This window comes from Phocoena phocoena, chromosome 9 (genome assembly GCF_963924675.1).
Source record: "Phocoena phocoena chromosome 9, mPhoPho1.1, whole genome shotgun sequence".
Taxonomy (NCBI): Eukaryota; Metazoa; Chordata; class Mammalia; order Artiodactyla; family Phocoenidae; genus Phocoena; species Phocoena phocoena.
In genome coordinates this window covers 10,237,919-10,263,973 of record NC_089227.1, presented here as the reverse complement: position 1 = coordinate 10,263,973, position 26,055 = coordinate 10,237,919, and the positions used below count along the sequence as shown (strand labels likewise).

The window sequence follows — 26,055 nt, the reverse complement described above, 5'->3', positions numbered from 1 at the left end:
CCACACACTCCTGCTCCACCCTCTTGATCCCCGCCTCCCAGAAGATTCGGCCTTGAATCTGTTAAACCATTTGCCAAGTAGGCTTGGTTATGGAAATAAGTTGCATGCAAAACACGGTGACACTGTGCACTGCATCTAAGAGGGGACATCACGACCCAGTGCCCGGTGCTTGGAATAACAACTGGGCATCAGACAGGCTGAAAAGCCAAGGGAATGTGCAGACCTGAGAAGATGGGCAATTCCCTGATGTTCCCCTCAGTCTTAGGTTGTTCCAGGGTGACACTATTTTTCCTGAGTCTTCACACCATTTTCACAGTCAGTAAATGTTAGAGCATATCTCTGTAATGCAGCAGATTTCTGAACCTCAGACCAGCCTCTGGAACTCATCTTGAGCAAAAGGCCAGGATGCAAAACCTTCCCAAACATCTTTACTTCCTGGAAAATGTTTAGAACCTGTTGCCTCCCCCTTTGTATCATCAGTCTGGCGCTGAGATGACTTGATAAATAATGTTAGCAAAAAGCCATGAGTTAGGGAAATGTTTATGAAGTTTTAAATGTGTGTCTCCCCTCTGAACTTGGTAGCTTCTGAAAAATATACATTATCTTCTTGTCTACAGGCTTGTTTCGATGTAATAAATATGAAGGACCTTTTTGTAAATACCTTGAATTTCCAGCAGAAAAATATTTAAATACGAGGGATCAAAATTATGTTTTAAATAAGAAGGAACAGATGTACTGTTCTTTGTTATCATTGCAAGTTTAAGCTCGTTTAGACTAGCATGAAATGTGCTGTTTAATCCTACCTTTTAAACAGTGTAAAATCAAGACTCTATTAAAAGTATACTTTTTGTTGTGCCCTCGAGGAACTTATGTTCTGAGATGGAACAAGCCAGATGTTGACATCTTTAAACTAGAATTAGGAACAGTCAATTGTGATTGTCCCATATAGGCAGGTACATCACTGGAAGGGAGTGTGGCCAGCCCGCCCGAGTCTCCCATGGCCTTTGCCCAGGCATAGATTTGAAAATGAAGAAAAGTCCTCAACATGAAGAAATTTTGAACCCTGATTAGGCCCATGCACATTGGCCACTTTGAGAGCTAGGAGAGTTGTCCATCCTGAGGATGCAGCCTCTGAACTGTTGACCTCTGCTGCTCAGGGTCAGCCAGGCAAAGAGAAGAACAAACACAGACTGGGAAGGAGCAGGCTGTCCATTGTGAAGAGGGCTGATACTTCAGCCCAACCAGCGTTCTGACTCACCCCATTCCGTATGTCACCCACATTTGTTCCCTCTGCTGAGCAGCCCAGTATCCCCGAAATGCCCCTTGCATGTGGGCCTAAAAGCAGGCATACTGAGAAGACTGGCACACGAGCTGCCGCCGAGCATGTAGGCCCACCAGGGGCACCTGCTTTACGAGGAGGTGTTCTAATAATCCCTTTGTATTCTCCTTGGGAGAAAGCTGTGAGCCCTAGTGATGCCCGGTCATTACTCCCAGTCTCATATAAGGCAAGATGATGGTCACATCCAGTCACAACTCTTCCAGCATCAAAAATACTGAGAGGCAGTAGGAAGAGAGCAAGCCCACAGAACCTCGAAACAGAGAGACTTTGCACAAGAGGTCATCGAGTTCTCCATTTTTTGCTTCTTCAGTACAGATTCCCTTCTAAAAAGTGGACACTGTATGGATTTGCTTAATGCTCAGATTTGTGTATTATTTTCTGCAAATATATAACATATGCAAAGATAACCCTGCCTTTGAATAAATACTCAGAATCATTTCTAAGTAAAACTTGCCTAGAAGAGAATGGAAGCAGGGACTCTAGCTGCTTTGATTAATCCATTAACAGATAAATATTGAGCAATGATGGAAAGTAAAAGATTTTGGCAACCTGGTTTGCAAATACCTACTAGACGAAGATAACCCATGTAACAACTGAAACATCCCAGGAAGGCAGTTAAATAAAGAGACCTCAGAATAGCTTCTTAATGCCATGTTCAGTCTCCTCCCTAATAAACAGAATTTCCTGGGAATCTCTAGGTAGTAATACAGATCAGAAGGAATGAAGACACAGCAGTCTAACTCTATACTTTGCTAATGGAAACATATTGTAATTACAACAGTAAACATCTATTGACCTATCATTCTACTGCCTTAGGGTCTGCTTTAATAAATACCTTTTGCAAATTTGAATGTGAAAAGGCCTTGTTTACATAAGTGGTTATAAAGGGCCTCTAATATTACAGTAGTTATTTTTGTTGATTTCCGTTTCTCTGAAAAGTACCCCTCATCCCCACTAGCATTTCCCACTCTATTACTGGGAAAGACATTAGGTTGCTAAAAGCTTCTTTTAATCAGTAGTAGCCTAATGAAATCACGATGCTACTGTCTTTGTATTCTGTAGCTACAGAAATAACTGTGATTAAGCATGTTTGTATTGAAGTGTAAGTATCTATTTCAATGCTTTTTTTGCTTGTCTCCCATTTTCTGTCTTCTTACAGATTTTTAAAAGTATTGGCTCTGATGAGACTGTGCAAGGGCAAGGAAGTCGGAGGCTGATCAGCTTTTCTCTCTCAGGTATGTATGGCTCATATGAAGGCCTTGTGGAGTGAGTAAGAATGTCAGTCAACAGTCAGGAGACCCCTTCAATTTGACGCTTATCTATAAGTTACTCAACATCTCTGTGCCTCAGTTTCTCCACCTGTAAAACAAAATTTTAAAATATCCGCTCCATTCCCCTGTTGCCTCAAAAATATGCACAACCTAAAAGTTGAGAGTTATGTTTTATTTGGTGGGAATTTTTAGGACTTCAAGCTGGGGAGGTAGCGTCTCAAGTAACCCCAAGAGAACTGCTCGGAGGAGGCAAGGGTGGGGCTAGGATATATAGGAGTTTGTTTTTTTTTAATTTATTATTGTATTGGTTACAGCTGATTTTCTTTTTTTTTTTTACATCTTTATTGGAGTATAACTGCTTTACAATGGTGTGTTAGTTTCTGCTTTATAACAAAGTGAATCAGCTATACATATACATACGTTCCCATATCTCTTCCCTCTTGCATCTCCCTCCCTCCCACCCTCCCTATCCCACCCCTCCAGGCGGTCACAAAGGACCGAGCTGATCTCCCTGTGCCATGCAGCTGCTTCCCACTAGTTATCTACCCTACGCTTGGTAGTGTATATAGGAGTTTTGCACAAAAGGACAGGTAGTCTGAATGTCAAAAGATTACTGTTAAGTAAAGAAAACCAGATGATCTCAAGTTAAAGCATTTAGTGCTTTTCTATGTTTGGGAAGATGCAAGAGTCTGCATTCCTTTGATATGCACCTCAGCTATCTGGGGCCAGTATCCTGTGTTTTCAAATCCTGAGTTTCCTCAGGGCTCACCAACTCACCATGGGTGGTGGCTGCAGTCGCTGATGACTGTGACATCCTTTGTTTACTGATATGGCAGAAACATTCCATTTCTCACCCCTTGACCTCATAAGGGTACAAGAGGATTCAATAAGGAATAGATGCATTCCTTAGATGAGGTGAGATGATGAGAAGAGAAGCTACCATTCTACTTTTCCTTCTTGGCTAACTAGCAGTAATTGAGAGTTTATAAAGTGGAGGTGGGGGAAAGCCTGAGGCAAGCAGCAGCTAGCAGACCCTTGGTCTAAATAAAATCTCACACGAAATCCAGTTGGTAAAACAGATTAAAAACTGAGCTGCTCAAAAAAGTACACTTGTGGAAAGATCAGTGAAATCCAAAAAAAGCCTGTCATTTAATTAATCATAATTAGTTAATAGTTAAGAGTAATTTAGTTAATTTTTTAGTTTTCATCCTGTACCTTAGTTCTGTAACCTGTTAACAGTAAGGGAAACTGGGTAGACTCTTCTATGAATCTAAAATAATTGCAAAATTAAAACTATAAACAAAAACTGAGTTGCTCTGGCTAAAATGATATACAGAGTTCAGAGCCCCATGCACTCAATTTCACCCTAAGTGGTCTTTGTGAAGACACAATGGCATGAAACTGTAGGGCACAGAACTGTTCAGCACAGTTTGAAAACTATTGCGTAACTTATTATCAAACCAACAAATATTGTAGGCCATAAATATTAGAGATCTGAGATCACAGAAATGAAGTTCATGAGTGTCCTTGGGAGATGGATGGTCCCCTGAGGCTTTTCATGTCTAAGTGAGCCCCCAGTAAAGCAAACGTGTGTCTAAAAATCCATTGAGAAGTGATAATAACGAAGTTGATATACAAAAAGTCAGTCTCTTTCCTATATACCGGCAATGAACCAATGGAATTTAAGTTAAAAACGCAATACCATTTACATTAGCACCTCCCCAAAATGAAATACTTAGGTATAAATCTAACAAAACGTTGATAGGTACAAGATGTTTATAGGGAAAACTACAAAACTCTAATGAATTAAATCAAAGAAGAGTGAAATAAATGGAGATATATTCCATGTTCATGGATGGGAAGACTTAATATTGTAAAGATGTCAGGTCTTCCCAAACTAATGTCTAGAATCAATGCAATCCCAATCAAAACTGCAGCAAGTCATTTTGTGAATTCTGACAAACTGATTCTAAAATCTATAATGAGGGGCAAAAGACCCAGAATAGCCAACGCAATGTTGAGGAGAATATCAAAGTTGGAGGACGGATGCTACACAACTTCAAGACTTACTATAAAGCTGCAGTAATCAAGACAGTGTGGTACTTGTGAAAAAAAAGAAAAAAACAGAAAAATAGGTAAATGAAATAGACTAGAGAGCCCAGAAATAGACCCCCATATAGTCAGCTGATCTTTGAAATATGAGCAGAGACAGTACAGTTGAGGAAAATAGTCCCTTCCACAAATGGTGCTGGAACAACTGGACATCCACATGCAAAAAAAACATGAATCTAGACACAGACCTTATACCCTTCACAAAAATTAACTCAAAATGGGTCATAGACCTAAATGTAAAACACAAAACTATAAAACTCCTAGAAGATAACATAGGAGAAAACCTAGATGACCTTAGGTAGGGTGGTGCCTTTTTAGATACAACACCAAAGACACAATGCATGAAAAAAAATTGATAAGATGGACTTCATTAAAATGAAAAACTTCTGTTCTGCCAAAGACAATGTCAAGGGAATGAGAAGACAAGCCACGGACTCAGAGAAAATATTTGCAAAAGACGCATCTGATAAAGGAAAGTTAATCCAAAATATACAAAGAACTCTTAAAACTCAACAATATGAAAACAAACAACCCAGTTGAAAAATGGGCCAAAGGTCTTAGGATCTTGTCAGCCATCTCACCAAAGAAGCTATACAGGTGGCAAGTAATCATATGAAACGGTACTCCACATCATATGCCATTAGGGAAATGCAAATTAAAACAGCGACTAGATACCAGCTATGTACCTATTGGAATAGCTCAAATCCAGAACACTGAAAACACCAAATGCTGGTGAGGACGTGGAGCAAAAGGAACTCACATTTATTGCTGGTAGGACTGCAAATTGGCACAGACACTCTGGAACACAGTGTGGTAGTTTCTTTCAAAGCTAAACATTCTCTTACCACATGACCCCATGATCACATTCCTTGGAAATTACCCAAATGGAGTAATTTTCATACAAAAACCAAACACAGATGTTTACAGCAGCTTTATTTATGATTGCCAAAACTTGGAAGCCATCAAGATGTCTTTCAGTAGCTGAATGCATAAATAAACCATGGTACATTCAGATAATGGAATATTATTCGGTGCTAAAAAGAAATGAGCTGTCAGGCCATGAAAAGACATGGAGGAATCTTGAACGCATATTACTCATTGAGAAGAGCCAATCTGCAAAGGCTACGTACTGTATGATTTCAACTGTATCACACTCTGGAAAAGGTAAAACTATGGAGATGATAAAAAGATCAGTGGTTGCTGGGAGATAGGGGAAGGAGAGATGAATAGGCAGAGAACAGAGGATTTTTAGGGCAGTGAAAATACTCTGTATGATACAGTAATTATGGATACATGTCATAATGCATTTGTCAATGCCCAGAGAGTGTACAATGCCAAGAGTGAATTGTAACGTAAACGATGGATTTTGGGAAAAGAAGTAAAGTATCTCTCAACGGTGATTATGATGTGTCGATGTGGGCTCATCAGTGGTACTCATCAACATACCACTCTGGTAGGGATGTTGATAATGGGGGAGGAGATGCATGTGTGGGCAGGCAGTATATGGGAAAATCTCTGTACTTCCTTTTAATTTTGCTGTGAATCTACAGCCACTCTAAAAAAATTAAGTCTTCAAAGAAACCCATTGACAACATTAGCATGTGTCTGTCTAGGTTTAAAAAGAAAATAAAAAAGAAGAAACTCAATACTTTTGTATTACTAGGACAGAAAACTAACAACTCCTGATTTGTTATTCTTATGTTCCCATTGAAATGCTTGATAACAATTATTCGTACAAACCTTCAGAAACAGTAGAACTGAGGAAAACTACTCTACTGTCTGCCGGAAATGAAGAATTTTCACTAACCAAAGCTCACTAAAATCCTAAAGCCTAAGAGGGACGCCATACAGGAGGGACCGCATGGGGCTGGGGAAGGAGACGAAATATCCATTCACTGGTTCCCATTTTGGCTCTACCATGTAGACATGGGCTCACAGACTCACCACAGGAAAGGAAACCACGCACCCCCCAGCTTGGTTCAAAAAGCTACTTTATAAGGTGATCAGGATGGACTCATCCCCTACAGCCCCCAATATATCATTTTTCTTACACTTACCTCAAGTAAAAAATTGCCAGCAATGAAATGTGACTGGAGATGTAAACTTAGCAACTGAAGAAGCAAGCCTGGAATGGTCGTGGAAATGTAATGCTTTGTAGTTGAATATGTATATGTTTAATTCACTACGTCTGTCAAGGAAAAATAAAAGTAAATATTGCTTAAAGTAGCATAATCAATTCCATGCCTCAATGAAAGATGAGATAAAAAGATCATCAAATCTACAGCTAAGCAAAGCCCACAAAGTATCAAAAAGTTGACTAGATGCTGGTCCTCTCCAGGTGTAAAAGTAGGGACGAGGATTCCAATAGCAGCTTGTTGGACAACCGAACTAACTAAAGATGGACAACACCAGGGGTACACAACCTACTCATGGATAAAGAATAGACAGTATGGCTTGAAGAATGTGTGGAGAATAGATTCTACCTTAAAAAAACAAAACAAAAAACGTTGAAGGACATAACACTCAAGAGGAAAAAGACAAGTATTTTGTTGGCAAATATCTGCTCAAGAGAAATAAGGGATTTATCACTCGTCTGCTTGTACTCTCTATAAAATACAGGAAAGTGCAGGACCTATTAAGTAAGAGGTCTAGGATGAAAAAAAATGGTAAGGGATTTCTTTGAAGTTCTTTGAAGCTAAAAGAAAGTCAAGTGTATCTGTTTCCTGTTGCTGCTGTAACAAGCTACCACAAAGTTAGTGGCCTGAAACAAGACATGTATTCACTCAGTTCTGGAGATCAGAAGTCCAAAATGAATCTTAAGGGACTAAAATCAGGGTGTCGACAGGCAGGGCTGGTACTCTTCTGGGGCCTCCTGAGAAGAATGCACTCCTCATCTCTTTCAGGTTCTAGAGTCTACCTGCATGTTTTGGTTCGTGGCTGCATCACTCCAATCTCTGCTCCGTTGTCACATCACTTTCTCCACATTTTGCCCCTCCTTCCTCCATTTTATAAAGACTCTCATAATTACATTGGGCCTAACTGGATAATCCAGGCTAATCTCTCCATCTCAATAAAGATCCTTCACCACATCTGCAAAGTCCCTTTCACCATGTAAGGTGACATATTCACAGGTTCCAGGGATTAGATTATGTCATCTGTGAGGGACCATTTTTCTGTCTATCATAGTCAAGGAGAGATTTAAAATAAATTCTAAAAGATGCAATCACAGAATTCAAAGTGAGCTTTGAGAGCTTTTAGAAAGCGGTAAGAACATACTCACCACTACAGAATTAGAATCAACGATATGGTAGACTGACTTGAGATTCTCTCCTAGAAAACATCGAAGAAGAGTCAGACATAAAAAGGATAAGGAAGTAAAAAGATGGATGACATATAGAGAGCCAATACATAGATATTTAACGGTTTTGATGAAATGATCGGAACAAATTGAAAGGAAATAATAGGAGAAAGGTTTCTTGAGTTGAATGTGATTTTGAATCTTTAAATTAGACAATAAGGTGCTAAGAAAAAAAATGTATGTACAGAGACCAACATCTAGACAAATGCCAATTTTTTAAAAGAAATTTTCAAATGCAGACACAGTAGACATCTGAGTGCAAAAAGCATGATACATACAAAAGAATAAACCTCATGTTAATCTCAGACTTGTCTTCTTATCATACAGAATGCTAAAATCATGAAACAAAGGCTACAGAGTTTTAAGGGTAGCATGTTTTAGCCAAAGATTTCCGTGCCCACCAGGTTGTCATTTATGTAAGAAGGCAAGATAAACACATTCTCAGGTTTGCTAGGGCTCAAAGAACTTCATCTTTGCATCTTATCTGAAAGTAATATGTGAACATCCACGCCAGCATACAGAGAGATAAATTTAAGAAAACTCAAGAACTGGAGATACTGCATATAATTGGACTGCTTTTCTTTTTAGAATTTAAAATGAGAAATAACCAGAAAGATAGATCATGGAATTGTCTCCTCTGGAAATTTTCCAGAACGGAGTAGCATGTCAAAGCAAGTTTGTTGATGCAAATGCTTTACTTCTCAAATCTGTTTATATATTCAGTTTTTACCACTCCTTGGTGGTAATAAATTTCCTGTGTAACTACTATCCCTTTAATTTTCAGTGAATTAACACTACAACCTTAAAAATCATAAACGCAAATACAGATTTTTTTCACAAGTATTGGAGACAATTTAAATATTCAAAATTACCACAGAGCTAAATAATTATATACTGTTTAAGAATTATGTATACAAAATGTTCTAAAAGACATGGGACATCCTTATGGTATAATCCAGGCAAAAGAAACAATTTAGGGTACAAGTTTGTATATACAGTATGGTCGCAACTATGCAAAGAAAATTACTGAAAGGCAATGAAGAAAAAGTCTAGCAACGGTCGTCACTATGCAGTACCATTTGAAATAACTTAAAAATTCTGTTTCTTTTCCTTCTATATTTAAAAAAGTTACAGTAGGCATCGTGTTTATTATCAGAACAAAAAACAGTGCAGGAAAAAATGGGGGAAAATTAAGTATTTTCCCATTAATGTATCATTTACTGTTGGAAAATCACAAAACTCTGTGTTCTTATAGACATCCATTCCAACAATCTCATAGTTGAAGAAATTGAGACCTGAAGAAGTTTTTTTCTAAAGTTACAGAGTTCAATAGAGAGTGTTCCAGAACTAAAATCTGGATATACTGACTCCCAGCCAAATGTTCTTTTAACTCCTAATTAGCTCCTTATTGCAGCAGTTTTCAAACGTTTTTACTCCGTGAAACATATATTTTTACAAGTATACAAATTGAACTTAAACTATAAAAGCTCACTGAAAGGCATGAAAGGAGACATGAAAAAATGAAGAAACCTATGTTCTTGAATAGGAAGTATTGTAAAGTTACCATTTCTCCCAAAATTAATCTATAGATTCAATGCAATTCCAATCAAAATCTCAATTTTTTGGAGGGAAGCTGATTAAAAAATTAAAAGATTAATCCAGAAGAATAAATGTGTGACTGGTAAAGAAAGATGTTTTCTTTTGGGAAAAAAACAAGAACAATAAAGAGTAACTAGACTTATCAGGTATCAGACGTATGATAAAAACATTATGCAGATTTAGACAAGTTGTTTGATGGAAGAGAATATTTTAAAAAGACCCGTTTATGGGCTTCCCTGGTGGCGCAGTGGTTGAGAGTCCACCTGCTGATGCAGGGGACGCGGGTTCATGCCCCGGTCCGGGAGGATCCCACATGCTGCGGAGCGGCTGGGCCCGTGAGCCATGCCCGCTGAGCCTGCGTGTCCGGAGCCTATGCTCCGCAACGGGAGAGGCCACAACAGTGAGAGGCCTGCGTACTGCAAAAAAAAAAAAAAAAAAAAAAAAAAAGACCCATTTATGCTTGAGAATTTGACCTATGCCAAAGTTGTCATTTTTATTAAAAGGTAATATCACATAATGATTAAAAAGAGACTTTGGAATCAAAGAAGTAGGTTCAAATTTCATTTCTGACATTGACCAACTCTGAAGACCTGGTCAAGTTACTTAACTCAGAAACCTCTATTTTCTCTTCCTTAAATTAGGGATGTAATAACTATCTTGTAGAGTTTGTGGTTAGGATTAAATCAGATAATGTATTTGAAGGGCATAGAATGGTCCCCAGAATTTAGTGGCTGATCAGTAAATGACAAGCAGTAGTGATGGAGGTGACGAAGGTGATGGTAGTCATTATTTTATGATGGATAAATTTATATGTCTGTCACACTCTGGGCCATATTCCCCAACACCACCCCCAGATTTGATGGTCCACTGGGAGAACTCAGCATGTAGTCATACTCGTGACTCTAATCAATAGTCAATTACAGTATTGACTATAATCAATGTCATCAATTACGTTGAAAAGATACACAGCAAATTGCAAAGGAAGAAGGTGCCTGAGATGAAGTTTGGAGGAAACCAGGCACAAGTTTCCATGAGTCTTCTCTCACTGGAGTCACACAGCTTGGGTTTATTTCTCCCAGCAACAAGTTGTGAAATACTATGAAATACTATATACCAGGGAAGCTCATTACAGACTCAAGAGCCCAGGGTTTTGATTGGGGGCTGGTCATACGGCCAAAGTGCTCCTAGCACCTACCAAAATTCCAGACTCCCAGAAGAAAAGCAGGTGTTCAGCATGAACCACGTAGTTTGCACAGACACTTGAGGCACAGAGAGCCGCTCTTAGCAATTCTGAGATGTGGGAACCTTACTGAGATCTGAGTTCCCAGATCCTAGCCAAGGACCAACCCCAGAAACAGACCTTTCGAAGGAGAGACGTCTCAGGCTGCTTTGTTACTTCTTTTCTGCACACATTCCCATGGCTATAGCCTGGGTTTTGCAAATTTCTGTGATACTTTGTAACCTTTATTCCGCTTCATGGCAGTATATTATAATGCAAGAGAGTAAGAATAATTTCATTATGGAGACATCCTTGAATCAACTCAAAATGACATTTAAGTAAATGCACATGGAAAATTCTGTACTTTTCTCATCAGTAACAAATTCCTCCAACACCTCACAACTTATACCATACTTGAGAATCAGTTCAATGTATTTTTACCTGTTTCTTTCACTTATATATAAATATGAACAATTTTGGGGGAAAAATACTTTGATAATAGAAAAATTTTAATTATATTTTTTGATATCATATATTTCTAATAAATATAAGATGATTTCAAATTATCTCAGACCAGCCATAAACCATTATCACAAATGACCTCTTTCTCTCTCTCTCTCCCCCCCACACAGAGCATGAAATTGTACATGATCAGACATTTTCAATTACATGGAATGGCTCAGTTGTCAAAGCCTTCCCTCCCGACCACACGGTCTCTCCTCAGAACCCTCCTCACTGATGTGCATTAGCTCTATGGAGGCCATGTTTTTTCCTTTCCTCTAATGTCTGTGTTCTTTGCTCTTTTTTTTTTTTACCATCTTTTTTTTTTTTGCCGTACGCGGGGCTCTCACTGCTGTGGCCTCTCCCGTTGTGGAGCACAGGCTCCGGACGCACAGGCTCAACAGCCATGGCTCGCGGGCCCAGCCGCTCCGCTGCATGTGGGATCTTCCTGGACCGGGGCACGAACCCATGTCCCCTGCATCGGCAGGTGGACTCTCAGCCACTGCGCCACCAGGGAAGCCCTCTTTGCTCTTTTAATCCTCACCTTTCTCTTTATTTCTTTTGATGCACTGTCTCCTTACTCAGTGGAAATCATATTTATCGTGAGGCTAGAGCCCTTGGTTTTCTGTCTTCACTTTGAAGAAGTGGTTCCTGCTTCCCTGGTGGCGCAGTGGTTAAGAATCCGCCTGCCAATGCAAGGGACACGGGTTCGAGCCCTGGTCCGGGAAGATCCCACATGCCGCAGAGCAGCTAAGCCCGTGCATCACAACTACTGAGCCTGCACTCTAGAGCCCATGAGTCGCAACTACTGAGCCCGTGTGCCTAGAGCCTGTGCTCTGCAACAAGAGAAGCCAACACGATGAGAAGCCTGCACACTGCAACAAAGACCCAATGCAGCCAAAAATAAAATAAAATTCACCTGGACCCACCGAATTTTCCAAGTTGGATTTCCTCCCTCAGTGTGCACCAGGGTTCCCGAAGTGACCCTCAGCCCCTCACCCCAACCTGCCTGAGGAACGCCAGAAGCCCAGACCACTAGGGGCCAACAGTCCTCTCTTGAAAAGCATAGTGACCACAATGCCAGTCTTGGCTTATTACAGGCACTTCTTAACCAAAACAATTTAATACAGTAAATGTTCATTTAAATCAGTAAATGTTCCGTGTAATGGGTTCTGGAGACATATCAGTCTATATTTGTAATGAGGTGGAAAATGGTCTAGAGATTGAAAAACGTTTTACACGTTTCAGATGGACTCTTCTCCTTGTGTGAGGCCTAATATAATCTTTAACCTTGCTAAAACACATGAAATTAGAATATCCTCTGTTTTATAGATTTCCAGGCCATGGGGTTGAAGAAGGGGATGTTTTTCAACCCAGACCCTTACCTGAAGATTTCCATTCAGCCTGGGAAGCACAGCATCTTCCCTGCCCTCCCCCACCACGGACAGGAGAGGCGATCCAAGGTCATCGGCAACACCGTGAACCCCATCTGGCAGGCCGAGGTGAGTGCCCGGGCCCTGAAAAGGAGCTTAAGGGACAACAAAACAGTTGACCCCGAAGCCCACATGCTACTCCCTCCCTCCTTGGAGCCCCAAACTCTGCTGCTAAGTTCACGGTTCTCTCGGTCCTGGAAAGTCACCATGTTCTCTTTGGATTACAACTCCTAGAGATCTTAATTAGTCTCACAGCGTGGGACCATGAAACTAATCCTTGCAGCTACACTCAGTAGCCATACACAGTCAGCCTTCTGTATCTGCAGGTTCTGCATGTAGGGATTCAACCAACCTCGGATGGCAACTATTTGGGGAAAAGAAAAAATCCCAGAAAGCAAAACTTGAATTTGCTGCAAACAGGCACTACGTACCTAACATTACATTGTATTTTCAACTATTTACATAGCATTTACACTGTATTAGATATTGTAAGTAATCTGGAGATAACGTAAAGCATACAGGAGGACGTGTGTAGGTTATATGCAAATTCTCCGCCATTTTATGTAAGGGACTTGAGCACCCATGGAGTTTGGTGTCCTCAGTGGTACTGGAACAAGTCCCCCAACATACCGAGGGACAACTATAATAGCCTCTTGCTCTGATTCTGAACTTGCACCTGAAAGCAGGACAGGAGAAGGAAGTGATGTGTTTTAATCCAGGCGCTCTCATTCTTCCCACGCATGTGGTCCTTAAGCAAGAGCGCCAAATTTGAATTGTGTCGCTCTGGACCGGTTCCAGAGATTCTGAAACTGTCAGGTTTCCTAGGACAGGTAAATCAATAAGTCTTAAAATAACACTAAGATGGGGTTGCATATTGTTTGATTGAAATAGGCACGGAGGCTGATTGTTCATGCCATCTTCCTGGTTTACACAGTGCTAGGCAACTTGCTGGAGTTTCAGATAATTTGTTTTATCTGATACAGGCCCTTCTCCTCTCTTACATGTGTCTCCACCACCAGCTGGGAGCCAGGAGGTTCCTCAACAAAGCCTCATCAGTGACTAAGTCCTGTCCTGGAGAAACAGCAGGAAGCTGTCACACCCGTTGACTGCCTAGCTACCTGCTTTAGCTTGAGGGTATAACCTGCAAACTGCATGACTTGGGAGACAGCGGGGTTTAGGGCATGGAAATGCCACAGTATATAATGTAGGGGTTAAAAGTGCAGATTTGCAGTCACACAGACCTTGGTTCAAATCCCGGCTCGGCCAGTTGTATAACTTGTTCAAAGTAGATCATCTCTGATGCAGAACTTTCAAGCATCCTTGACAAGAAAGTGTAGATGTTTGGGGCCAAAGCTTTTTCATCGTCTCTTAAATTATACCACCTACTTCCTAGGCTTAATTTAGCCTGACCCAGGTTTTACAGAAGATCGATATTAGAGCTTTTAAGTGGCCGTCAGGGAAATAGAGTTGTATTTGAACTTCTTACTACTTTGGTTATCAGCAGACTCTAAAGCACCCACAGGACCGCTAGCATGGAATCATGAATCTTACATTATTTGTTTCTTCAGTCCTGGCTGTTCTCGCCAATTATTTATGGACTCCTCACTCCATTCCTGGAGATAATACAAGACGCCACAGGAATTTATAGCACATGGAAAAAAAAAAAAAAAAAAGCCTCTCCTAAAGAACTTTAGAGCAGCTTGTACTAAGACATTTAGTCATAAAGGTGTTATAAGTCTCAAAGAACATTTATAAAATCCAGCACCGTCAGAATATGTTTTGGCTAAAAATGTCAACTAGAATCCACTTTAAGTTCTGAAATTATTTCCGAATCTTTAGTTCAGTTATACTTTGCAAGGACACAGGCCAACCCTCGCTCTCCCTCTGCTCTTGACCTCCTTGTTCTTTCCAGTGTGCTGTGGCGGAGGTCAGCGTCCTAAGGTAAGTTTCACCACGTGTCTCCCTGACAAGGCTCAGACTGAGGATGACTGATTTCTCAAGCTAAACAGCAAATAACTGGCTGAGCTGTGATTTAAACCACAGCGTGGTTTGCGTGATTACAAAGCTGTATTTTCAAACCCCTAAATTAGCTTGCAGTACCCAGAGCTCAAATGTGGGAGTCTCAGCCCCTAGGCAGAACATTCGAGGCCTCAATGACCCAGCATTGCTTACCACTTGTGTCAGTTAGGGATGCCTCAGGCTCTAAGCTAGAGGAAGCCTGGTCAGCTGTGATATTTCTCACAAACCAGAAGTCCAGAAGGAGGTGGTCCAGGCAGTGCAGCTACTGAGTACGGCCACCAGGAACCCAAGCTCTCTGGGTCTTGCCACTACACCTTAGCAGGTGGCTCTCGTCTTCCTGTCTTAAAGCCTCAAACCCAAGTTCCAGGTAGGAGGAAAGCAAAAAGACCGAAGAAACTTTCTCCTTGAAAGGCTTTGAATTACTATCTTGTAAGAGAAGCCCTATTACCTATCACAGGACCTCACCTGGTTGGGAAAATCTAGTGTTTCGCTTCCCTGACTCTCTCGTCGGGAGGGCCAGGGACTAGACGGTTGAACATAGGTGTTGAATAAACCAGTTTATAGTGTCTGCAATGTGCTTCGGCTTTACTCTCCAGCACCTTTTACCTCCCACATTACACTAAGACCACTGTCAGTAGCTGCTGTCCCCCAGTGCCCCTTGTGCTTTCACATGGCTGCATAAATTGTGTCTTTGCTTATATCTACCTAATCTGTACATCCTCAACTAATCCAACCAGAGATTCCTGCTCATGCATCAATTCTCAGCTTAAATACCACCTCCTACCTGGCACCCCATCCCAGGCCTCAGAAGGAAAGTGCTTCCTCCTCTTTGCTCCTTTGTCCAGACCTCTACATAGTGTCTTCCATTTGCATGGCTGTCTTCCTCACGAGACTTTGAGCTCTTCAAGGAAAGGAACCACATCCAATTTATCTTGATACCTCCAGTTCCTGGACCTAATACTACTAGGTTCTATAGGGATTACTATGCCAGGCAGTGTTTGAAACATTTTATATAATTAACTCATTTCATCCTCACAACAACCCTATGAAATATGTACTATTATTATCCCCATTGAAAGATGAGGAAACCAAGGCACAGAGAAGTTAAGTGAATTTCCCAAGGTCACACAGCTGGTAAATGGCAGAACCAGAATTTGAACCAGTTCAGAGCCTGATAGTGATCAGTTTTGTGCACAGGTGGTTGTGAATAAATTCTGGAGAAAATATCCATAGCTTATATCAGATACTCAAAATGATCATTATACCTCCTCTTATTTCAGGTTAAAAAAAATCAGTTAAAATTGACAGCATTGAGTGATAAGGCCAAAGGCAGTTACCAAAAGCTTAAATTCGTCTTTCCAGCTAATCATATGAGCCCCTCCTTCTGGAGGATAAGTTTGAAGGATAAATGAATTTTTTTTTAAATGGGGGAAAGCAAGGTGAAGTTCTCATGGCTGATTATTAATTCATTTAAGAAATATTTATTGTGCGTGTACCCTGTATTAGAAATCGAAGCGGCAAAAATGATTGATAGATAAGACCCTGCAGGCTAGTGGAAGGAGAAAATACGATGAAATAAATGTCCTAATCAAGGTGTGGACAGAATGCTGTGAAGCACTGGGGGAAGATCTCACAGAGGGTGTGCTCTTGGACTTGGGTCTTGACAAGTGGCAGGATATTTGGGGGATGGGGAGAGCATTCCAGGTAGATGGAACAGCATGTGCAAAGGTACCAAGGCAACCACAGACACTTAGGGGACTGTTCAGAAATGTCATGTGGGTGGAGCTTGTGGTGTTCTCAGATAAGAGATGGCAACTGGGCTGGGCTTACTTCAATCATGCATATCTGGCGTGGTGTCCTGATTGCTTACAAATGGAAGCTAATGTTGGCTTCTGGGGTCTCACGTTGCACCTTAGTGAGTGAAATGAAGATTCCCTGTTCCTGCAAGATTCGTGCAGGTCTTTAAATCTGTATGCAAGAAGGTAAAGGAGAACTAAACTGTCCTACTTCCCGTCTTTGTTGATTAACATACCAAGGATGTTCAGTGAGAAATAATCGAAGTTGCCTGCACTTAAGAGCAAGAATACCCTTTCATGTGTAGTTTAAATGCTCAATTTATTTCTTTGATTAATGTTGCATTAAAGTCTTACGTGGTTTTTTTCAAATTTATTCAAGTTCAAACTGGAAACATATTTTTGCTAATTAAAATACGATAAATCTGAGAAAAAATAAAGTTGCTGTCAGAAGTTTTAAATGAGGAGGGAAAATTGAGAGAAATACATGTTAAACAGAATGCAAACTAAAGAAATTAAAAAGAAGACTTCCATGGTGATTGATTTATCTCCTCTTTTTTATTCCTGTAATTAGAAACTGTTTTCACTCCGGGAACACTGTCCTTGACTTTTAGGTCTGTTTACTCTCCAGTATGGATATAATGAGCATTTATAAGATTATAGCTTCACAGAGAAGTTAAACAGAAACAGCAGCAACTAAAGTGTCTCGGGTTATCTGTTCAGAGTGCTTATGTAGACTGTATATTTGTACCTCTAAGTAAAACAGGGAACTCCTAAAAGCAGAGTCTCAGAAACATCAAGAAGATTGATTATATTAAAATCAGGCCTGGGGCCCTGGTGTATAGTAATCTCTACCCCATTCTCCCTGTCTCTGCCCTCAAAGCTGGGTGGATTAATCCCCATACATGCGTTGCTACTCCAGTCTGGTCATAAGATTAGAAGATTAGGTAGATAAGGCCTGGCCTTGTGGAATTTACATTAACGTGAGAAAAGCAAAACAAAATAAATAACAAGATAATTTCAATGGAAGACAAGTAACATGAAGGAACTACCACATCATATGATGTGTTTGATGGAAAAGAGCTGCCTTAGATAGCGGTGGTCCAAGAAGGCCTTTCTGAGTTGCTGTCATGTGAACTGAGAAGCCAGACATACAGACCTGGCTGGATGTGCATCTCAGACAGAGGAAGCAGCCAGTGTGAAGTCCTGCATATAACGGGTTTGGATGTCTAAGCAAGAAGGTCACAGTGGCTGGAGGATGGCAAGTGCGGAAGGGATGGGGTGGAGTCTAGGACGAAGTTGGAGAGAGAGGCAGGGACCAGAATCTTGTAAATTCTGGAAAGTGGTTGGGGTTTTATTGTAAATGTGGTAAGAAGCCATTGGAGCAGGGAAGCATCACACTGATTAAAATTTTATAAAAATGTCCTGCTGCTATGTGTGGATTGGATTATAGAGAGGCTAAGATGAAAGCAGTCGATTTCGCTTCTGGCTCTCGTGGAGCGGCATGTTGGCACACTAATGCAAAAACACCAAGAAAAGCCAGATAAAATACAAAACTTAAAAAATGGTGATGACATCTGAGAATGGTTTAATCAGCCAGAACTCATGTAGTCAGGCTCCTGGAGAGAAAGGAATTGCAAGTGAGCCAGCTTTCTGCTACTACTTTTTAGAAGAAGGATAAGAAAGTAGGCAAAAAGCTACTGAAGGTCAAAGAGGAGTTTGCTGTAATCTCACAGTACTGAAAAGGCAAACTAGGAGTTCTGGATCCTCCAAGGAGGAGGTGGCTTAGAAAACCCCAGATTCTCACGTGGACCCCTGGCTAGCTAAGTACAGGATCAGGGCCAAGCTATGGTAGAAAACTTTAAGACAGCTCAGACAGCTCAGTCCCTGATTAAATAAAATAATCTGACCCCACTAACAATAAAAACAGACACATGGAGGTTTATTATTGGAGTTATTAGACATAGATTTTAAATACTTTTTATGTGTTTTTAAACTTAAAAAGCTAGACATAAACAATAAAACGGTAACTATAAAATGCCCTAAATTGAAAATTAAGCAGGAAAAGCTCCTTAAAAATCTGACTCAAAGAAGAAATCACAACAAAAACTAGAAAATATTTTGAGCTAAATAACAGTGAGTATATGACATATCGAAACTTGTGGGATGCAGCTAAATTAGAAAAGAAGAAGAGCTGAATATCAGTGTTCTGAGTTTCCATGTGAATAAGCTATAAAATTAAGAGCAAATCAAACAAAAAGAGCAGAGGGAAGTATACTAGTATAGTGAAGATAAGTGCAAAAATCACTGAATTAGAAAACAAATGCATAACAGAGAAAATTAACAAAAATCAAAATGTGTTCTTATATTTATTAAAAAGATAAGAGAATATTATAACATTTATGCTAGTAAATTTGAATGGAAAATTCCTAGAGCAACATATCTTACTAAACTGATACAAGAATAAACAGAAATGCTGAGTAGTCTTTTATCTCTTAAGGGAATTTAGTATGTAATTTAAAACGTTTCTACAAGGAAATTCCTAGGACAAGGATTGTCACTATTGAATTCTCCCAAACATTTAATGAAATAACAGTGATCTTGTAGAAATTCTTCCAAAGAAAAGAAAATTGTTTTAAGAGGTCAGCTTGTTTTATAAGACCAACAAAACTTTGATACCAAAATCTGACAAGGTCAATACAAAAAATGCAAATTACAGTCCAAGCTCTCTCATGAAAATCTGTGCAGTTATCCTAAATAAAACATTGGCTAATTGAATCCAGGAATATAAAAAGGCTAGTACTTTACCAAATTGTGTTTATTCGAAGAATACAAATACTAAAAAAACATCAATCAATGCAGCAGTTTCTCTCTGGCACCAGTGAACTCATCATTTTCTGAACTCCAGCTGGACAAAAAAGGGAGTAACTAGTTGTCTATGCTACGGTTTATAACAGGCAGACTTCCCACAAATCTGCCAATGGTAAAACACCCGGGAAGCAATTAGACACAAAACTTGTTCACGAAAGTGTGCCAACGTTACCGGAAGTTCACCTAATTTCTAGTTCATGAACTTCCCTCCAGTATCTGGTATAATAACTGCTTAGGACTTCAACCAGATCTGCACCTCCAGATCACTGCTATTGATTTTTTGTTCAAAGTCACCAAGCTGTATGCTCCCCACAGCAAATGTGCCATATGATACGCAGTTAGGAAAATCACATATGGAGAATGTGCTTAAAAACTATTGATACCATAATGGTAAACATTTCATTCTCTTAAAAAAAAAAACAACAGCAATCTTCCTGTTATTGGTAATTATGAGTATCAGAATTTTTTTTCTTAAGTATATAACTGCAAATAGGAAAAAAGTGCACAGATGCAGGCTTTGGCATTGTTTTTTTGATTTTTCAATTGTAGTTTTTTTTGGTCTCTAATATGCCTTTCATGAGTATTTTTATCTTTATTAGGAGATAATTTACATAATAAATACAATTAATTACATACAAGTGAAAAAAAATGCATTCGTTCAAAACAATTTGATGAGCTTTGACAATTTTAGATGCCCATGAAACGACACCACATTAAAGACACAGAACATTTCCATCGCTCACAAAAGATTACTGGTACCATTTCACAGTTCCGACCTGATTTCATTCCTGGCCACTGTCAAATTCTGAACTATTTCTTTTATCATAATAGATTAGTTTGCATTTTATATGAATGGAATCCTACAGTATACATTCTTTTCTTTCTGGCTTCTTTTGCTCAGGATAATGTTTTTGTATTCATCTATGCTGTTGCATACATCAGTAGTTTGTTCCTTTTACTGCTGAGTGCCATTCAGTTATATGGCTCTGCCACATATTGTTTATCCACTCACCTGTTAATGGACATTCAGACTGTTTACAGATATTGACTATTGTGAACAAAGCTGCTGTGAACATGCAGGTACAGTCTTTCTCTCAGGAAATACCTAGGAGTGGAATGGCTGGATCATTTTGGTAGGTGAAAACTTGCCAAAAAGTTTTTCAGTGTGACTGCACCGGTACACATTCCCACCAGCAGTGTTTGAGAGTTCTGGTTGCTCTGCATCCTCGTAAACACTTGGTATTCTCTTCTAATTTTAGCTCTTCTAATAGATGTGAAGTGGTAACTTACTGTGGTTTCACTTTGCATTCCTGTGATGACTAATGGTATTGATCGTCTTTTCATGTGCTTATTGGCCATTTGTACATCTTCTCTTAAGAAGTATTTGGAGATGTCTAACTTACTGAGATTTGAGAGTTCTTTATGTATTCTGATTCAAGTTCTTAGTCACACATATATTTTACACATATTTTCTCCCACTCTGTGGCTTGCCTTTTTCTTAATGGTGTATTTCAAAGAGGAAATGTTTTTTTATTTTTATAAAACCCAGTTTATTAAGTAATTTTCTCTTATGATTCATGCTTTCTTCATTCTATCTAATAAATCTACCAAAGTTAGCAAAGATAACTACTAACTTTCCTCTAGGGGTTTTATAGTTTTAGCTTTTTTTTATATGCCTCTAGGATTCCTTTCCAGTTAATTTTTGTGTATGGTATGATGTAAGGATTGATGTTCATTTCTTTCCATATGGATGTTGAGTGGTTCCAGCACCCTCTGTTGAAAAGACTTTCCTTCCTCCTTGGACTGTGTTGGCACCTTTATCAAATTTCCATTGAACAAATATGTGTGGGTCTGTTTCTGGGCTCTCTATTCTATTTCATTGAGCGATCTGTCTTTCATCATTATGACTCTGTCTTGATTAATGTAGCTTTCTGGTAACTCTTGAAACCAGTAGTAAAAGTCTTTCAACTTTGTTCTTCATTTAAAAAAATTATTTCAGCAACTTTCAGTTTCTGGTTCGACATGTAAGGAGCTTACAAGTTGCCAGTCCATCCTAACAATGATGAAAAGCTGAACAGACTGAAAAAATCAACATCTCTGCTTGGATTTATAAGAGAGAGGAGGACACAGAGTAAACTGGTCCCCAAGACTGAAGAGACAGAAAGGCAAATACAGGGAGTCATGGCTTTACCAGAGCAGAGACTCTCGGCAGAAACTACTCCAGGAATCTGTGTCGGGGTGGGAAACCCAAACTGTAATTGATGAATTGCTAGAGGCACAGTGTGCACAATTTTGACAGTTAAAACTTACAGGGGAATCCAATTGTAGGGTGGAGATTTACATTATTGTGATATTTACCTCCAGGAGCCCGACTAGGTTCTCATAGTAAACATCAGAGAAAAATCCCCTCATGCTTCTAGCACGGGGAGGGGACAAGGAACCATTTTTTAAATAAGTCACAGCACTGTGTTCTTCTTAACAAGGCCTGCACTAAGGAAATTATTTAACCAGAGCCTCACTTGCTCGGGTATTATCAGAGCCTAACTGACCTGGGGGAAGGGAAATACCCAGCTCCAGTCTACTCTAGCCATCCCATCCCACCTAAGAGGGGAAAAATCTGAAAAACACTTGTGAAGTTCACAGACTAGATGCTTAGGTTCACTGGAAGACTGAGACCTAATCATAGGGCTTGGAACACTTCCTCCTTCCCTACACCTTACCACCACTTTACTAAAGGCCTATTTACAGCAGTTTCTTCTATACAGTACATCATGTCTGGCTATCAAGAAAAAATTATAAGCCACACCAAAAAGCAAAAAAAAAAAAAAAATTGAAGATACACACCAAGCATCAGAACCAGCCATGACAGGGATGTCATAATTATCAGACCAAGAATTTAGAACAACCATGATTAATATGGGAAGGGCTCTACTGGACAACATGCACGAACAAATGAGCAGTGTGAGCAGAGGGATGGAAATCCTAAGAAAGAACCAATAGAGAGGATAGAGGTCAAAAAACCTGTAACCAAAGTGAAAAATGCCTTTGACAGGCTTATTAGTGGGCTGGACACAACTGAGAAAAAAACTCTGAGCTAGAAAATATATCAGTAGAATCCTCAAAAACAAAGACTGAAGAGAACAGAACACCCAAGGACTGTGGGGCAACTACAAGAGGAATAACATATACAAAATGGGAATAGCAGAAGGAGAAGAAAGAGAAAAGAACAGAAGAAATATAAGAAGCAGTTATGATCAGAATTTCCCCAAATTAATGTCAGATACCAAACCGCAGACCCAGGAAGCTCAGGGAATACAAAGCTGGATAAATGCCAGAAGCTAACACATTAGGCATATCATTTTCAAATTCCAGAAAGTCAAAGATAGAAAAACTCCTGAAAGAAGCCAGAGGAAAAACCACCTTTACCTACAGAGGAACAAAGATAAGAATCATATCTGACTTCTCACAAACAAAGCAAACAGGAAGAAAGTGGAATGAAATGATGTGAGAAGTGGTTGAGCGGGAAAAAAAAACCAAAACACCAACCTAAAATTCTGTACCCTGCAAAATATTCTTCAAATGTTAAGGAGAAAAAAGACATTTTCATAAAAACAAAAATTGAGGGAATTTTGTTGTCAGTCGACCTGCCTTGCAAGAAATGTTGAAAGATGTTCTTTAGAGAGAAAAAAAATAATGTCAGAAACTCAGATCTATATAAAGGGTATCAAAGAAGGAGTAAGTGAAGATAAAATAAAAACTTTTATTTTTCTTATTTTTAGTTGATCTAACAGGTAACAATTTATTCAAAATAATAGCAATAATATATTCAATTATGTATGTCATGTATATATGTATTATATATATATGATTATGTATGATATGTATAGATGAAATAAATGACAGCAATGATACAAGAAATTGAAGGAAGGAATTAGGATTATTTTGTTATAATAAGGTACTCACACTACCCATGAAGTGGTATAGTGTTACTTGAGAATGGACTTAAATTAGCCTTAAATGTGTATTGCAAACTCTAGGGCAACCACTAAAAAATGCAGGGAAAAGAAAGAACAACTTAATGCTAAGAAATGCGAGAAAATAAGTCGTACAAAATACTGAATTAAAACCACAAAAGGCAGAAAAAGAAAGGAAGGCAAATGTAGGACTAAAGAACAAGTGAAACAAGTGAAATAGAAAACATTAATGAATATGGTAGATATTAATCCAACTATATCAGTACTCACTTTAATGCCAATGGTCTAAATGTACTAATTAAAAGACAGAGATTGTCAGAGTGGATAAACAACACAATCCAGCTGTGTGTTGTCCAAAGAAACCCACTTTAAATATAAGGACACGTATAGATTAAAAGAAAATGGATGGAAATAAATGTACCATGCTAACACTAATCAATAGAAAGGATGACTAATGACATTAATTTTAGACGAAGCACACTTTAAAGTAAGGAAAGTTATCAGAGATAAAGAAGGACATTACATAATGGTAATAGGGGTAAATTCTCCTAGGAGACATAACTCTTCTATTTATTTATTTTTAATGTGAAAAGATTTTATTTTTTTATTTTAATTGAGATATAATTGACACATATTACTTTCAGATGTACAACATAATGATTCGATATTTGTATACTTGGTGAAATGATCACCACAATAAGTCTAGTTAACATTTGCCACCATAACATAGTTACATACATAGTGGTATTTTTTAATATGAGAAAAAAATGGAAAAGAAAATGTTATTCAGAGGGAAAAAATTAATTGTGGTCTAGTCATATAATGAAATATTATCTAGCAGTCAAAAATCCATGAGCAATGCATTCACTTTTGACAATAAGGATAGATTTTTAAAATAGGTTGAATGAAGAAAACTGAGTTGAAGAGAACCTTACTACAGTATGGTAGCATTTATGCAAAAAAATTAAAAACACAAAATAATACAAATATGTATATAACAAAAAAATAAAATATTAACTTGAAGGATATATGACATTTTTGAAAGCAGCTGGCTCTGGGGAGAGAAGAAAATGGATCTGGAGAAGGAGAATTTAAAGTACTTCCATTTTATTTATAACGTTTTCTTTATAATATGCAAGAACCCACAAAAATGCTTTGGACAGAGGTATACTAAAATGTTAATAGGCAGTGACTGGGGAAGGTAACATTTGGGGCAATATTCTTCCTACACTTCATATTTTTCTCCATTTTTCAAATTTTCTAAAATAACCAAGTATTACTTTTGTAGTTATCTCCCCATTTTTAAAAACCATACATGTTATAGGCACAGTCGTGGCAGCCTCCATTTTAGAAGAAAAGCTGGGTAGCAGTCAGCATGGGACATGAGGAAAGCATTGTCACCTATACCTGATGTTCTTTCCTAGTCAGGTAGAAAGCCAGTGGGCTTGAGGAAAGATGATAATTTGACTTCAGCACTGCTTATGATTCTCTCCTTATTTTGTCCTCAGTGCATTGACAAAAGAGCATCTGGAGTCACGGTTTTCATTAGAATTTTCCCTGGATCACATCCAGGTTAATAAGATATGTGGGTGAATCCCCAATGATTATGTACATATTTAATGTACGTGGTCTGTTTTTAGCCATGTTCAAAAATAAAGCTTTTTGGTACTCTTTCTAAATGTATTATGCCCTATATTTTTTTCCCTTCTCAAAATCTTCTCACTCTCCCACACTTAGATCTCTTAAACCAATTTCTCTGTTTCTACATGTCTTCTTTCCCATTCATAATTTTTTAAACCAGTCAAGCCAAAAGACAGCATATCACAATGTGAGGAATATGGACTTTGAAATGAAAAACCATGAGTTTGAGTGCAGGCTCTGCTTGCAGTTATTTGCATGACTGAGCAAATGACTATCTTTCTGAGCTTCAGTTTATCTCTCAGTTGGAGACTGTATTGCCTGGACCTCAGTTGAATGACCTCACCAGAATAACCAGATCACAGGTGTCAATGTGATTTGTAAGCTAAAAAAATGCTGAAGTCAAGGTTTACCAGCTTTCTTGCACTAAATGGGTGGCTCCAGGATATCTAAGAGGGAGGAAGGGTCTAGCCATGCCCTGGACAATCAGTGAGCGAAACGATTTGTAGGTAGGTGTCCTTTGAAGCAAATTACTAATTAATCTGTGAGCATGTACATAGGACACACTGCTGCTCAGGTGACCAGTGACCATCCAAATCCATGGAGCAGGTCAGTGGCACTGATACTTATTTTTTTATAGCTTTATATTCTTGGGCTTCTTGACCCAAGTCCCATGGATTTAATTGCATATTGCCATAATCCAAACCTATTGGAAATACAGCAATATTCATTCATTCATTCATTCAATTTTAAATTGAATTTTCAAAAGCATTTTCTTATGCTCCTGGCACTTGTCCTTGTGCAAAGAAACAGGCAACAAACCCAGCCAATCAGGAAACTATATAAATTGTTAGAAAGTGATCTTTGCTATGTGATATAGTGTAATAAGGCAGGGGGAAGGCTAGGGAGTAAAGGGTTGGACTGCCTT

General features: G+C 38.9%; 1 protein-coding gene across 1 annotated transcript in view; it reads left to right on the top strand.

Annotated features, from left to right (window-relative positions):
* HECW1 (HECT, C2 and WW domain containing E3 ubiquitin protein ligase 1) overlaps window positions 1-26,055 on the top strand; it is a 253,203-nt gene that overhangs the window by 72,625 nt on the left and 154,523 nt on the right. The window contains exons 4-5 of the mRNA XM_065883673.1: window positions 2,499-2,574; window positions 12,732-12,901. Coding sequence (XP_065739745.1) covers window positions 2,499-2,574; window positions 12,732-12,901 — 246 coding nt within the window. The remainder of the gene's footprint in view (window positions 1-2,498; window positions 2,575-12,731; window positions 12,902-26,055) is intronic.